The 14687-nt window shown below is 38.3% G+C and overlaps 1 protein-coding gene across 3 annotated transcripts in view; it reads right to left on the bottom strand.

The window, feature by feature from the left end:
- plxnb2b (plexin b2b) overlaps positions 1 to 14687 on the bottom strand; it is a 133135-nt gene that overhangs the window by 25529 nt on the left and 92919 nt on the right. For all 3 annotated transcript variants that reach the window (XM_017434762.3, XM_017434766.3, XM_017434763.3), the window contains exons 7-18: positions 13201 to 13327; positions 12465 to 12624; positions 11981 to 12092; positions 11341 to 11452; positions 10883 to 10984; positions 9223 to 9318; positions 8520 to 8607; positions 8001 to 8176; positions 6138 to 6286; positions 3293 to 3404; positions 2618 to 2754; positions 1536 to 1718 (exon numbers count right to left, since the gene is read on the bottom strand). In XM_017434762.3, coding sequence (XP_017290251.1) covers positions 1536 to 1718; positions 2618 to 2754; positions 3293 to 3404; positions 6138 to 6286; positions 8001 to 8176; positions 8520 to 8607; positions 9223 to 9318; positions 10883 to 10984; positions 11341 to 11452; positions 11981 to 12092; positions 12465 to 12624; positions 13201 to 13327 — 1554 coding nt within the window. The remainder of the gene's footprint in view (positions 1 to 1535; positions 1719 to 2617; positions 2755 to 3292; positions 3405 to 6137; positions 6287 to 8000; positions 8177 to 8519; positions 8608 to 9222; positions 9319 to 10882; positions 10985 to 11340; positions 11453 to 11980; positions 12093 to 12464; positions 12625 to 13200; positions 13328 to 14687) is intronic.

The raw sequence follows: 14687 nt of genomic DNA, 5'->3' as shown, positions 1-14687 counted from the left end.
TTAAAATGGCCATTTTGTCAGAATTTTATTTATCAGTATGCTACATAGTAAGTTTTTCTTTAGGTTAAAGTTTGTTCTGATTGTTTTAAGGGTGGTTTGACCCACTGTGGTCACTGTGAGCTACAATGTGTATCACAGGACAACAGTCTAAATAGCATTATATTAATCGAATTAAACAGCGCTAATGTTACGTTCACAGTAAAGCAGTGTAAAACAGATGGAGGCTGTTAGTGCAGCATTTACATTGGTTGACTTTTACAAGTTAAAATCCTCAGTCTTTGCTCTTACACAGAGATCTGTGAAGTCACTAATCATATTATATTCCTTCAATATTGCGTCTGTTACATAATTAAGCTAATCAGAAGGTAATTCTACAAAAAATAGCTTTGAACTGTGTTAATGTTAAAATAATAATAATACAGTTCAGCTGTCTGAATGTATTCGATCATTTTTAGAAACATCAACAGACCTGCTGTCTGTTATGTGACGTGCCTGCTTGTGCGTCTGCATATCGAGCTGGTAATAGACATCTGATCACAAAAACAGTTTGGGTTACACATTTATCTGCCAGGTGTGAACGCTCTAGCCAAAGGTGACCACTTGTAGTCAAATCATCCAAGATGGATATAAAGTGACAGCTGTGCACGAGGCCTCTGAGTGTTCAGACGAAGCACTGAAAACTTTCTATCTTTCAATCATTAACGTTAATGCAGCAGATTTTATTGGTCTTGAGCTTCTCTTGCACTGCTGAGTTATTCTAAAGGTGAAATCAGTCTGTGTCTTATTCTCTTGTTTTTGTTCACTTTAATGGTCTTCATGACATTTCCTACACCACCTTGTTGCAGAGACGTAAGTCGCATCGATTCTGGCTGGATTATTTCAGTCAGTGCAATGAAAGCACATTTCCTAAAGCTATCACAACAAGACACGTTACAGTGAGACTGTCAGCTGATACAGCGAAGTGCTCGGATGATGTTTGCTGTAACATAACGCACATGAAATTCAGCACTTGAGCCTGTTGTGGCCATTAGTTTATTTGTATGTAACTCATAAATCGTATGCATTGTAAATTAGAAGGTGTAGAAATTTTTCACAAGGCAGGTGAAAACAAGTGCTTGTTATCGTTTTTATGATTTATCATAAATTTGTTTCATGGCAAAGCATTTGAATAAATACCAGCACTCTGTGCTAGGAAAGAGGATCAGCAAAAATCTCTAAGATTTATTATTTTACCCCCCCCCCTCACTCAAATAAGGTCCGTGCTTGTAACTACAACAAATCTACACTTGTCACGGAGTCTATATGAGTGCCCTGGAAATCTACTTTACAAATCTCTGCAACACAACTAATGTATAAATTATCTTTATGATTAATGGTCAGACTGGCTAAAAAAATACCAGAAAAACAGAAACTATTTTTCCTGAGTTTTCATTGAAGTGCTATTTTTGTTTAGGAAAAAAAGAAATGAGCAGACAAAAAAAAAAAAAAGCTGAAATTGCTCTTTAATCTAAGGTGCATGTTTTTGTTGAACTGACCAGACAAAGCTCTCTCGAGGCTGATGGTCCAGCACAGTTGGGTTTTCCATGAACTGGAAGACACTTGTGATGGGTTTCGTGGTAAACTTCCCATAGTGAATTGTGACGGTGAGAAGGCCGGAGGGCACCTTATCTGCTCGGTATTCACCTGTCCTGCAGGTAATCTCTTCTCCGAAGTCCTCCCTGCCAAGACAAGGACAAAGCTCAGCACTTGCCCAATGAAGGAGTGGGTGGGGGGTGGGGGGGCAGTAAAAGGTCACCGTTCAGTGCAAGCCAACATGGCAGACACCTGACAGTTTGTTAACTCCAGGCTTTGGTACTTCTTGGGCTCGTTATTTTTCTGTTAACTCTCTCTGAAATGTCACTGCAGCCTGATTTCCAAAGAACATTAGCAATCAGGAGAAGGAAAAAAAAGGCCATTTGTAAAAGAAACAAGACCATTCAATATTTATTCTACAGCTAAAGTTGCTTCTATTTTTACTTGTTGAAGGTAAAAAAATATATACATATTGATAGGTTTTTAAGTTTGATAATAAGGAGCTCTATCATCTGACTGAATTCACTTTATTCATCCTCAAGGGGGCAATTTGAAAGCACAAACACTAGCCACACACACACAAGATAAACACAGTCACTGCTTTACTGCATACTTAGTGAATTCCTAAAAGCCTAAAATGTTCAAGTTCATGGTAAAAAAACAACAACACTATAAAGGGAGAAATAACAGCATAAAAGATAGAAACATACTGAATTAGGAAAATGACACGTGCAACTCTTAATTGGCTGAACATCAGCAGAGCTACACAGGATGAGGTAAGAAGCTGGGCAGCTTGGGGGACAATAGTTGTCGTCCTCCTTTGAGTCCTGGAAGAGGACTCAAAGGATAGATTCAACTAAAATTGAGTAATGCTGTCTCAGTGGCTCATACTGCAGAGCCATTTTTAATGTCAAATGGACTGCTTCTATAGCTCTCCAATGTATTCTCGTGGAGTATTACAAAGAGTTTATTGACATCTGAGGAGGCTAAATTGAAAAAAGAACAGGTGGCATCAATGACAATAATTAATAACGTCAATCCTTACACAGCGCAGTTCACGTCTCCAATCTTAACTTGGATATCCTCCTTACTGCCGGTGTCCAAAAATGTTCCAGAAATAGTAATGAGCGTGCCTCCTGCTTTGGGACCTTCAGAGGGCCTCACCCCATCTGGAATTGGGTCCTAGGGGAAGAAGTGGTAGATGGGCGATCATCTCCAAGTATAACTTGAATAAATACTCACATTTCCTTCAGAAAGACGGAAATGGACAACAAGCGGTGGGCTCATGCAGCCACAGAGGAAACGCATACAGATAACTGTGCTCCGTCACAAACATGCACATTTCCTCTCAGGCTTCTTGAACAACCCCACACCCACTTTATCGGAAACATTCGGACACAAACTTATACAGGCTCCACATCAGCCTCAATTTCCCGTGCAAACATTTAGGTGGAGGAAGTTCTAACAGAGATATGAAAGGCCAGTTAAATAGATACACCATGGCTAGATAAAAGAAAGAAACTGCTTCATGAAATCTGATTAAAGGAAACAAGTTTTATGTTCTTTAGAATGAAATACGCATCTGGGATCAAGATACTTGTTCTTCTTATTTCTAAAGAATTTAATTACATTCTCTTGATCATGTGAAAGCTTTTGTGTATGCGTTTAGCTAGAAGTTTCACTCCTTTGGTGCTGCTGAGTACTAACTGTGTGTACTTACCCTATATGTGAAGCGCAAAGAGGAGGTTCCAGTCTTCTCCCCATTCACCTTAACTTCTACCTGGCCCCACAATGCGTTCTTAGGGTCAACAGGTCCAATCTCACACACCACACTGGATAAAACAACCAGCAAAAACAAAAGAGAAGTGAGACAATATTTCAAGCACAGACCGCAAGTAACAATTATTTTCATGATCAGATAATCAGGTTTGTTGGCAACCTTCATCATTCCCTAAAATAAAGCATTAAGAGCCTATAAACACTTCCTAAACCGTTCAGATTTTGGCCTAAAGGCACTGAGGCAGTCCAGTTAAAGCTTCAGGCATTGCTAAACATATCTGTCTTCTTAAATGAGGGAGGAGAACACACTGGTGCTTCACTTTGTGGGGGCACAAATTTATTCAGGTGATCAACCTTCTCATCACAAACTTACTTCTCGAAGTGCAGACATTGATTAAACAATCATCTAAACTCGGGGTCCTCAACTTAATATTCAAAAGTCCAAATTTGATTTTTAAATAAAGTTCAAAGGTATGAAACAACTAAGCAGATCCTTTTGATTAAATCTGCCTACCACCAAAATAAATGGTACGATCTTCAATTGTTGGCTTGTAAATTTAAGCTGCTTTGACTTTTGGCAGTAAACTTAATGTGTGCTGTAGTTTCATAAGAAATTTCAAATTTCAAATTTGAAATTGATTTACTTAGCTACTCTTCATGGTTGCACAACATAAAATGCATTGTTTTCACGCAAGAACATATTAAATAAACTGAACTTAAGCCTATAGAACATCAAAATGATCAAGGTAAAAGTTACTTGTGCCCTGAAACAGTTAGGGCTGATTTATACTAATCTGCTCTCAGTGACGTAGCTACATGACAAAAATCTCATCATTTTGTTCTCACAGGAGCAAATGAACACTGTGTCCTATTTAAGAAAAGAAAAACTGTCAAAAAGAATTAAAATCAAGAAAAACTAAATGTCAGTGAATTTTACACACGGCATGGTAAACAGACATGTTCAATACGTTCAGCTAAAACTGAGTAATCTTGACTCAGTAGCTATAAATTTAGAGCAGTTTTTAATGTCAGATCGACTGCTTCTATTGCTTTCCAATTTGTTCTCATAATACACTATCTGGAGCTTTATATCATGTGATTAACCAAACATATTCAAGCCTGCAGCATTCTTTTGGGAAAAAAAATGCGTGTGCAGATAAAAAGGGTCAGATTAAACAACAAGCCTGATTCAGGCAAACAGGAGGGTCAGAACATTACAGTCAGCAGCTTAAAGTGGGATGTGAGAAAATAAATTATTACAGTGCAAATCTGGTCAAAACCTCAAGAACCCAATGTGCTAACCAGGAAAATGAACATGCACTGCACCTAACGACAAGAAGAGCACAGACATCTTAAACAACAAAAGCACATGATTTAAGAGTGGAACACCTCCATCTGGTCCTATAAATCCCAGTTTATGCCTCATGCAGATGGTGGGGCAAGAATTTGTCGTAAATGTAGCTGCATCCTGCCAGGTGCCAATGGTTCTGGCAAGTGGCTGTTTTCTCTTTTATAGACCATTTGTATGAAGTGTGCGCTTTTTAAACCCAGCTATGACTGAAGTCATTTGGAAGAGTTAAATTTAATTTGATCTTTTTTTTTTTTTTTGGGTACTGTGCACTGCCAATTAAAGCGCCAATGGGGTGAGGTGAACAGACCACCAACAATCTGGGGAGCGTGTATGATTATATCATAGCAGTGTGCTTCGAAATCATCATGATCTAACAATCTAGGCTGCTTTTGAAGACATAATTAATGTCCTATTTGTTGACAGCTGAGAGTGATAACAGTATCAGATGCAAATGGGTACATTTTGTAAAGTACAACATCAAAAATATTTGAAGGTACTTGATTTATGAATATTTTAATAAAAAAACATTATAATAAAATATTAGATTTTTCACATTAAACACTGATTATAGAAGGTAAAACACATTTCTTCAAGAAATGCTGCCCTTTTGAGTGTCTGAAGCCACTATAAACTCAGAAACTCAGGGAAACCAAACAACTCCAGGACTTTGTTTGGGTTCATCTAGTTGTGAAAAGATTATATCAAGAAGGATTTGTAGAGAATGTGTACATCACTGTTCTTGCTCAGATTCCAAATATTCAGCCTACTTCATCTTTAGCTTCACTCCAAGGTGTTTTGCATCCACTGTACTCTCAAAGCCAGGAATCTAAATGCTTTCTTTTATTTAAAAAAGTCCCTATTAAAGGCTAAATAGTCCACACTGTTACAGAATAGTTTGACCTTGTTTATGTTGTAAAAGGCTCTTTACAATGTGCTTCTCATTCACACGGATTCTAGTTGGTGTTATTTTGTTTCAGATGTTTCCTCTCATCTCAGCTGCACAGTCCAAGACTGCCTCCAACTCAGGCAGCTGTAATAATTACCTGAGCTGCAATTTAAATGGTAAACCTTTATGTGTAATCTGGCATGTTCAGCCTTTTTACCAAAAATAAATAAATACAAAAACACTAAGTGTCTACTTCAGTGGCTGTCTCCTTTGAAACCAATTTATCAACCTGCAACTGAAGACTGTTAAAATCAATAGAGTGCATAATAAGCTGTTCAACGTATGCAGCCAGGCCACCAAAGAAAATAAATAAGTTCTTGCAAAGATAAAGATCAAAAAAAGATTTTGGGAAAATTACATGTTTATATGCAGTTTGAACACCATCTTATACTGAAGTGTTGATGCATCTTCTCACACGATATATATCTATATCTTTATATCTATATCTCTATTTATCTATCCATTTATATTTATACACACTGTAATTACCTGGTAGAGACAGAATACTTCTCCTCCTGATGCCTGCAGGGCTCCCCGACGACTGTGATGCTTTTAATGTCTTCCTTATGAATGCCAAGGTTGGAGCCACAGATGGTAATGGAGATGCCTCCCTGCATGGGGCCGAAACGGGGGATGATCTGGATGAAGAAATACAGTGTGTGGTGGGAATGGGGGGAGGAGNGTGTGAAGTTGAGGTGGAAACACGGGGCTTCCTTCACTCTCCACCCATCCCCCACTGCCCTTAAGGTGGTGTTACTTTTTGGGATGGGGTGGGGTGGGGGGGAGTGTTTATAGGTAGAAGGGATTTGAAACGGATTTAAACAGATTAGTTGTGCTATAAGAACATACAAGAGATTTACTCAGTCTGTTCAACCAACCATTCAACAAATTGTTTTATATTCAAGGCCATGGTCGAGAATTACATTAATATGACACAAGTAGTGTCTGCACGTTTGTGAGCATGTATAAGAAGACATTGGCTGATTAGTGAGCGAGAAGCTTGAAAAGAGCACAAAAAGTCTAAGACTGATGCAGCATTTAAACACACTTCCTGAATAAAAATGCTTGTGCTGGGTATTTTCCAGTAACCAATAACAATGAAATGAATTACAATACAATAAATACATTAAATCCTTATATATAATAGATGAACACTGATCACTAGTATTTCATTTAGAAATCATTATATCAAACTGTCTATAAAGCACTCAGTAAGGCTGCACCAGTAAGACTGAATTTTAAGGCTAATATTAATATGCTAACAAGCTCACAGTGACTGTGCTAACATGGTTTTGTGGAACAGATAAACATGGTGCTTTCCATTTATACTCAGAAGTTAGAATTTTCAAGTTCCAAATTGGAAAAATCAGCAGGAACACTAATCAAAGTTGAAAATCTTGACCAACCCTGACTTTAAAATTCAATATGGCTCCTTCATGCATGAAAAATAGTGATAGCTTCAATAATAAACAATTATTGTAGCTATATTCAGCTCGTATCTTATTAAATCAGTCACATTCTTAGCACTACATTACTAAGTAAATGGAACGCAGCAATAGAGTACCATGCTTACAAGGTTTTCCAGAGGTTATCCTGTAAACATGAGCTAATTAGTATTTAACATAAAGAACAGCTAATCTTCAAAGAAATTAGCATTGATTTAATTATGCTCTATAAGGATTGATCCTATACAGTCAAGTTCACCCCAAAGGAGTCAGAACCTCTGCACACAATAATAAATCTGAAATATTTTGTTACCCTGACACACGTGCAAAGGAAAAACAAGGATGACCAGACATCATTAAAATATACCCTCTGGAGATTCTGAAAACCTTTAAAAATTGCAATGTGATCAATTTAGTGATTGGCTGGGTGAGACATTTCAGTCTGGGTGAATGTGGTAGTTGAATAAACCCACAAATGAGGCAACCCTTATTTAAGAAGCTTGCCAGCGCACAAATTCATGGCAATTTCTTTATGATATTTTCATCTCCCTGTGTATCTGTTTGGCTCTATTATTGCTGGAAGCCTCTGCCTAGATAAAAGGAACACAATTACTGCTGATTTTATGTCAATGACAAGAAGACACCCAACATTTAAGCAAGTAAACAAAATATCGATCCAGTCTAGACAAGATTGAGCAACACTGCAGCTTGCTCTCAAGGAGATTCCCAATTCTTCTGTCAACAGAAAGATGAGACAGAAAATGCACAACCAATAAACTGCTCTGTTCAATATTCCAATTTAAAAGGTCAATATCTTTTCTCTGCTAATCACAGGCCTTAAAGGAAAGCACAGTTTTCATTTGAAAAGTAAACATGAGGTGATGACAACACTGTTACCACTACTCACATCAGTGATCTCGGGGTTGGGGCACTCGATGTTGTGGGGATCCCCCTGCTGTTGAGCACAAAGCTTCTCGTACACGCATGCATTCTGCGTTCTGCACCACACACACCTGTACTTCAGGTCGGCGTATTTACAGAGACTACAGTCTTCCCTCCCCACGGAGCAGTTGTACAGGGTGACTGAATGAGAAGCAGTGCAAAGAAGAAAAAAAACAGCAGTCGCCATTTTTGCTTTACATCATCTTTTAAGAATATTCCCATCAGTTCCTTATAATTTTATATGTCTCCAAGTATTGTTCTGTAAACTAACTTGCATTTAAATCTACATTTAGCACTGTAATGAGAAATGTATGATTGTCTGCAATGAATCACCGCACAATCTATAACATTCTGGTAAAATAGGCTGAATGCTAAAGTCATTATCAATTATTTTCTGAAGATTAAAGGTAGCTTCTTTTACTCTAATGGAGCTCCCACACAGAGCATTATAAATAGCATCTCCACAATAAATGAGAAAATTCACCATTCAGTGTGCTGTCCATCTTCTTGCCAGTCTCCTTGTCCTTCACGTAGAAAAGAACATTGGTCTCTGGTGACTTATCATAGGAAAACTAAGAAATTCAAGGGGGAAAATGATGAATTATTAATACAGAATCCAATGATTAATGACATTTAAACTCTTCTCTACAAACAGTGTGGGTTGCTGCTCCCCAACACCAAGGGAATAAAAGACATAAAGAAAAATTATACCCAGTCTGGCAGATTTTTAGCTGAGGAAATCAATGTTGAAGAAAGAACATAGCTGGAGGCTAAGCATGGTTTGAGTTTCCCAATCACAGAATTTGAAATGTTGAGTTGGGAACTAAAATTACTCGAATTATGGGACCGTGTCCATTAGAGGGAGCTAGAGAATATTAAAGGAAGCCATGAAAAACTGTTAAAGGGTGAATTAATTTACGAATTGGGAACATAAAGGCAGCTTTACGTAGAAACTCTGCACTGATGTGTGATAGAGGATTTGACTCTAAAAGGTAGTAGGCAGCTCTACAATATATATACTATGTTTTGAGTGTTGCTCTAAATTGCAGTCTGGGAAGTAGCTCCACAAACCAGCCATAATTTAAGAGACTTGCCAAAACTGAATTTGCCAAAAGCTCAGTAAGGGAACAAAAGTGTTGTTCTGTATCAAAACAAGTGTGCAGCAATGAGCCACCAGCTGTACTCACACTGAAGCCGCTGAAAGTGTAAAATGGACCTCCATCGGACTTGACCTCCTCCTCCACGTTCTTCATCAGTTCTGTACCAATTGTGAATACATGACCCTGCAGAACCACAGTGAGAAAATTATAGATATACACACTATTTTTAAATTCTTCTGTTTTATTGTATGGCCCAAACAGATAATCACATGGACTGCTGATAGCACTCTGTTCCCACCCAGAGAAGACTGCATGTTAGTAAATTCCCAAGTTGTTTCAAAACCCAGACCCTTAGCATCACAGCAAATAGAAGTGGGAAATCAGACCACAATAAACATAAAATATAAATTGGTTGTCCAAGTTGGAGTAATAAATAAGGAAGATTTTAGAAAGAGACTGTATTTTTGGAAAGTAATGGACGTTTTTGCTTTATTTTCAGCCTCTCCAGCTAACATGTATTATTGTTCCTGGATAAGCTACTGAATCATTCTATTCCCCCTGATGTATCATCAGTGTAAGAGTGTGTGTATGATAGAAAACATGCTCTGTGTATAGGATAAAAGCATTGCTTAAATGTGAGTCTAAATGTGGCTCGAACTATAAAGCACTCTGAGTGGTCAATAATGCTAGAAAAGTGCTACATAAATACAGAACATTTACCATTGTTGTTTCTTATGACTTCCTGTTGGGATTTTGGTGATCAATGGAAACCAGCAAATGTGACTTCTGCTTTTAGTTTGTGCAGATTCAACATGTGGACACACGTCTATATGCTCAAAATGTTCTTGAACCTTGAAGACTAATTACATTTTTGTTCATTTTGATCAGTTCACATACAAGTTTGAAACTGCAAGCAGCCAGTCAGCAGAGGGATTACTTCAGAAAGCTAACTTCATGTGATAGTTCAGATCTCTGTGGAAAGTTTATGAACAAATACTGTCTTACTTGTTGTAGATACATTTTTTAATGACCTTAGTTTGGAGAAAAGGGTTATTTCTGACCAAACTGATGACCTAACGACTAATCCTAATGAGGTTAATACCAACACGGATTGCTGTCATCATAAAACAACTCCAATCTAAAAGAATTCATAGCAGTTCATGCAAATGATATTTCATGAATTTTTACACTGCTGTCAGTTTCACAAAGCTAGCAGCAGCTAGCTGTAGAACTTCCAGCATAGCCTAAGGTACTTCCTGAAGGAATAGCATAATATTTTGAATGAAAAAACCACGTAATGTGAAACTGGTGTCTGTGAAGGTTTAAAAAATAGCGTTTACATGAACCCCTATATAAAGGTTTGAGACTGGAGTTGTATTAAGACAGTAAAAATCCACTTTGGCCCCACTAAAACTAGCTGTTAGCTGCTCAGTCAGGCAGAAATTAAACTGTACCTGTCCAAACTGAGGTCATTCAAAGAGCTTTCTACAACAGGTAACATGAACTATTCATAACATTTCCACAGAACTTCACTTCAAAAAGATGTTAACTATCACAATAATTCCAGTTGATTAAGTTATGCTGATGAGTGTTCAGTGACCTAAGCATTCACAGTTTTATTCATATAGTTCGAATTAATAATTTAGCTTTTTATGTGTCTATTTTTCTTTGAGATAGCAGTAGTACATTAGTTACCGCTGTTATTTCACTCAGAAAAACATTCATATGTGCAGTTGTACCACTTTACCTTGTAGTTGTTTAAATTGATCCCCTCAAAACCGATCCGAGTCTTGTGGCCCACAGGGATCAGGACAGGATCTGGATTCTCAAACTGGGGACACTCTGATCCCTGAAAACACATCAAAACAAATGAGACACTCCCACTTCTAATGATTTACATTTTAAATATGCAAGCCACTTAGCGGACACTCTCATCTGCGGCGACAGATAAGTGTATCGCTGGAACATCTGCTGACTTGTAAATTGATATCCTCCACCCTCAACATTTGCCATGCAAGATGGTGGCAGCTGATAGAGGGATTTGTGTTTTTATTAATTTTCCGGAAGAATGTGCATTGCTCAGGCACAGCATCACATGCGATGATTAGATGTATCTTTTAAAATTCTGTTCTGTATTTGACAGCGCTTATCATACACATACCATCGATGATAAAAGATCCTGACCTGTGCTTTACAATGACTCACCTTACGATGTCTGATGATGGTGGAACCCACTATGCTGTCATCCTTGTCGCTGCAGGTGTGGTCAAGCGTATTCCACTGGCATCCCCATGGACTACTAACACATGACATGCACCTGGAAACGCACAGCAATATAGGCTGCTCTCAACAGCTAACAGCACATAGGATATTATACACGCAATTACATTATTGCACATGCACAAACAAAAATAAAAGCACATGCAAACAAAATCTAAAACATGCAAACTCATCAGGGAGCGTCCGGCACGAAAATCTATGTCGCTGACAATGAAATGGATCTCTCCGACTTCACATAAGCAAAGCTCATTCATCACACATGCCTCAGCGTGAAAGAAATGAAGAAAAAAGTGTGTGTGTGTGTGTGTGGGGGGGGGGAATTGACTTTCATTTTTTGATTAATGAAAAGGAAACAGAGGCAATTTCCTAGGTTTGGTAATAAAAGGACAGAAAATGCTGGAGGTGCATTCAAAACTACCATGCATCACAATTTGCAAACAGAGCCTCATCTGTTCATGCGTGGTGATAAATTTACATCAAGGTTGTCAGTTGATGCTGTGTTCAGTGTCACTGTGTGTTTTTGGTGAGTGACAGAGCAGAACTGATAGATAACAGTCGCACTTACGGTGTGTTTTCAGATTTCCTCACTGTGGCCGCACAGTTGTAGAAGTTGAACTCCCGCTTGGCCAGCTCCACAGTTTCGTTGGCAAAAATACGGACAGAAACAGCCACGAAATCTAAGGGAAGAGTGCGATGAAACGAAGGAAATAAATACAGCACAGAAAAAGCACTTTTTGACAAGGACTACAGGTATCCATTAAGAACATAAGAATTAATAACCCAACAAAGGTATTTAGCCAAGATGTTAAACTATTGGAACAAATCTCTTTTTCTTTCGGCTATCTAATAATTAATACGACAATACAATACAGCCCTAGTCTGACTGAATATTGCCTGCCACCTTTTATGCCAGTGTTAAACGAAATTGATCTTATAAAGAGAATGGTTTTTGGGTCATTGTCACTAGGCAGAAACAGCATTTACTAGAACAGAGATCTACAGACATTTGGCCTGAAAGAGGGTAAAAAGGTTGACTAGAAAGGTCGTACCTTGGTCCTCAGGTGTCTGTCGTATACTTGAGGGCGGTGGCAGATCACAGGAGACCTGACTGGAGTCCAGTATGGTGCCTTCGCTGTGGAATGAGTCCATCTCGCATAGCAGACGGTCAGAAGATCCAATTAGAGGAAGAGATGGGATGTTTATCTGTAGCTGGTTACACACACACACACGCAAAAGATTTTTAAAAAAACCCAAGATGAAACATGTTGATTATTGGTAAAACCCAGCATGCATAAATCATGCATTTTAATGAAAAAGGTGAGTTAATTTCTTTGCTTTGTGTATAATTCAAACCCCTCTGTGAAACAGAAGTTGCAGAAAAGAAAGTATTTCCTTTTGAAAGACAGGAGATTGATTGAGAGCGGGAAAGGAGGAGACACGCTTTTGATGGAAATTCAAGTGAGTCAGAAAGGGAGGGACAGAAAAACAGTCAGAAAGCGAGGGAATGAGAAAAACAATTTAAGAAGCAAAGCACATAAGAGAGACTCTCCATCTTCACACTGTAGACACAATCAGCCAGGTAGGTTATAATAAGACAGTTTGGAGTTTTCTGGGTGGATCAATACACAACAGGAAGACCAAGGGCCCAGGGTCTCTGACTCACAATGTAAACAGCTTATAGCTCAGACTATAGATATTTCTGTAACACACATGTGAGTGAAATTGCATAGTGCAAAGCTAGACAGACAAAAACAGAGCAAAGAGCAAATGGGGGGAGTGTTCTACCTTGGCTGTCTTTTTGCAGGAAAGGCTTGGGGGATAGAAAGATACGATCTTGACACACTGCTGCTTGGGGCTCCACAGCCAGCCGTTCTTCTCCTCTGCCCGTCGGCACTCAGACCTTCTGGTACACCTTCAGATGAAGAATGAACAACTCCCATCAGCCCCTGCTCCATATTCCATAAACACTTTCAGAGAGAAATAAAGCCACAGCCTCAAACAGAATTTCAATGTGCCTCTGTGAATAATAACCCAAGACACAAGTGACCTCAAACATAAAACACAAGACATAAAACCATTAAAGTACTTGACTTCTTTCTATTTTAGCATTTTTATTTTATAATCAGTTCATCCTTTTTACATTTGAAGTATGCAAAATTAATTTGCAGTGACTAATATTTTCTTTATTGCTTAAGAACATCTAATCGTTCTCCCTTTTTCGGAGAAATCCTGAGCCAAAATAGCTCCCCTCCCACCACTCGTGTTTGAAGCAGTGTTGCAGATTTGTTGGATTTGTCACTAGATTTAGCTACTCTCAGGGACCTTCTGTGACATGTGAAAATGTAGTGACTTTTAGGACAAAACGTAGCTACTTCATCATGATGAGTCCCCAGTATCGTCGCTGGCGATCTGTGTGGATCTTGCAGTTAGGAAAAAGAATGCAGCCCTCTCAAGCAGCTAAGCCATAACAGAGGAGCACCTTTAGACTTGGAGAAAAAAGTTTGAGGTTTATCCAATTTACAACTTTCTCCGAGTGATTTTTGTGTCTGTAAAGAAAGCTGAAATCACAGCTTTAAATTAGGTAAATTGTGGTTTTGTTGTGCATAACAAAGTATACAAGGAGGGTGCAACCTGGTGTGTTTTACAGTAACTAAGGGTGATCAAGTATCCTAAATGGATGATTTACAGTTATGAGTTTGTGCTTTCAGTGTCTGACATCAAAAATGAAAAAGAAATATGTGTCTGACAGCACTTGTAATGAGAATTCCACTGCATTAAGATACAATTTGTGAATCCAGAGAGTAAAAGGGAGGCAAATTGCTAAAAGTTTAAATGTGATGACATAAAAAAACCTAATTAGCAAGTAACATCATACGGAGACATTAGGGAGCTTTCTTTACTCCAGACTTCAGCTACATTGGATTGGAAATAATTTGCAACACTAAAAAAGAAAAAAAAATGCAACTAGCTGACCCTTCAGAAAAGTAAAACTGTATTTAGCAGACTGACTGATGTCAACATTGTTTGATGGTTTACAAGTTATCAATAGCTAAAACATTAGCTGGTTACTTCCAGACAAGCACAACTCTTGCTTTCAGTTGAAGGTTTCATGCTTCTCTTGCTGAAATCTGACAAGCAACTTGCTGTGATGTAGCAGTTCTTGCTTGCCTGCAATAAGTTTACATTTCAGCTTTTAGGCAATTTTAGGCAAACACCTCTCTGGTCACAAACAGAAAGTCATAATAGTAATCTGGTCAATTATTTTTAAATAA

Source organism: Kryptolebias marmoratus, linkage group LG11 (genome assembly GCF_001649575.2).
Source record: "Kryptolebias marmoratus isolate JLee-2015 linkage group LG11, ASM164957v2, whole genome shotgun sequence".
NCBI classification, from domain to species: domain Eukaryota; kingdom Metazoa; phylum Chordata; class Actinopteri; order Cyprinodontiformes; family Rivulidae; genus Kryptolebias; species Kryptolebias marmoratus.
The sequence above is the reverse complement of the archived record's forward strand: the minus strand, read 5'-3'. Positions and strand labels throughout refer to the sequence as shown.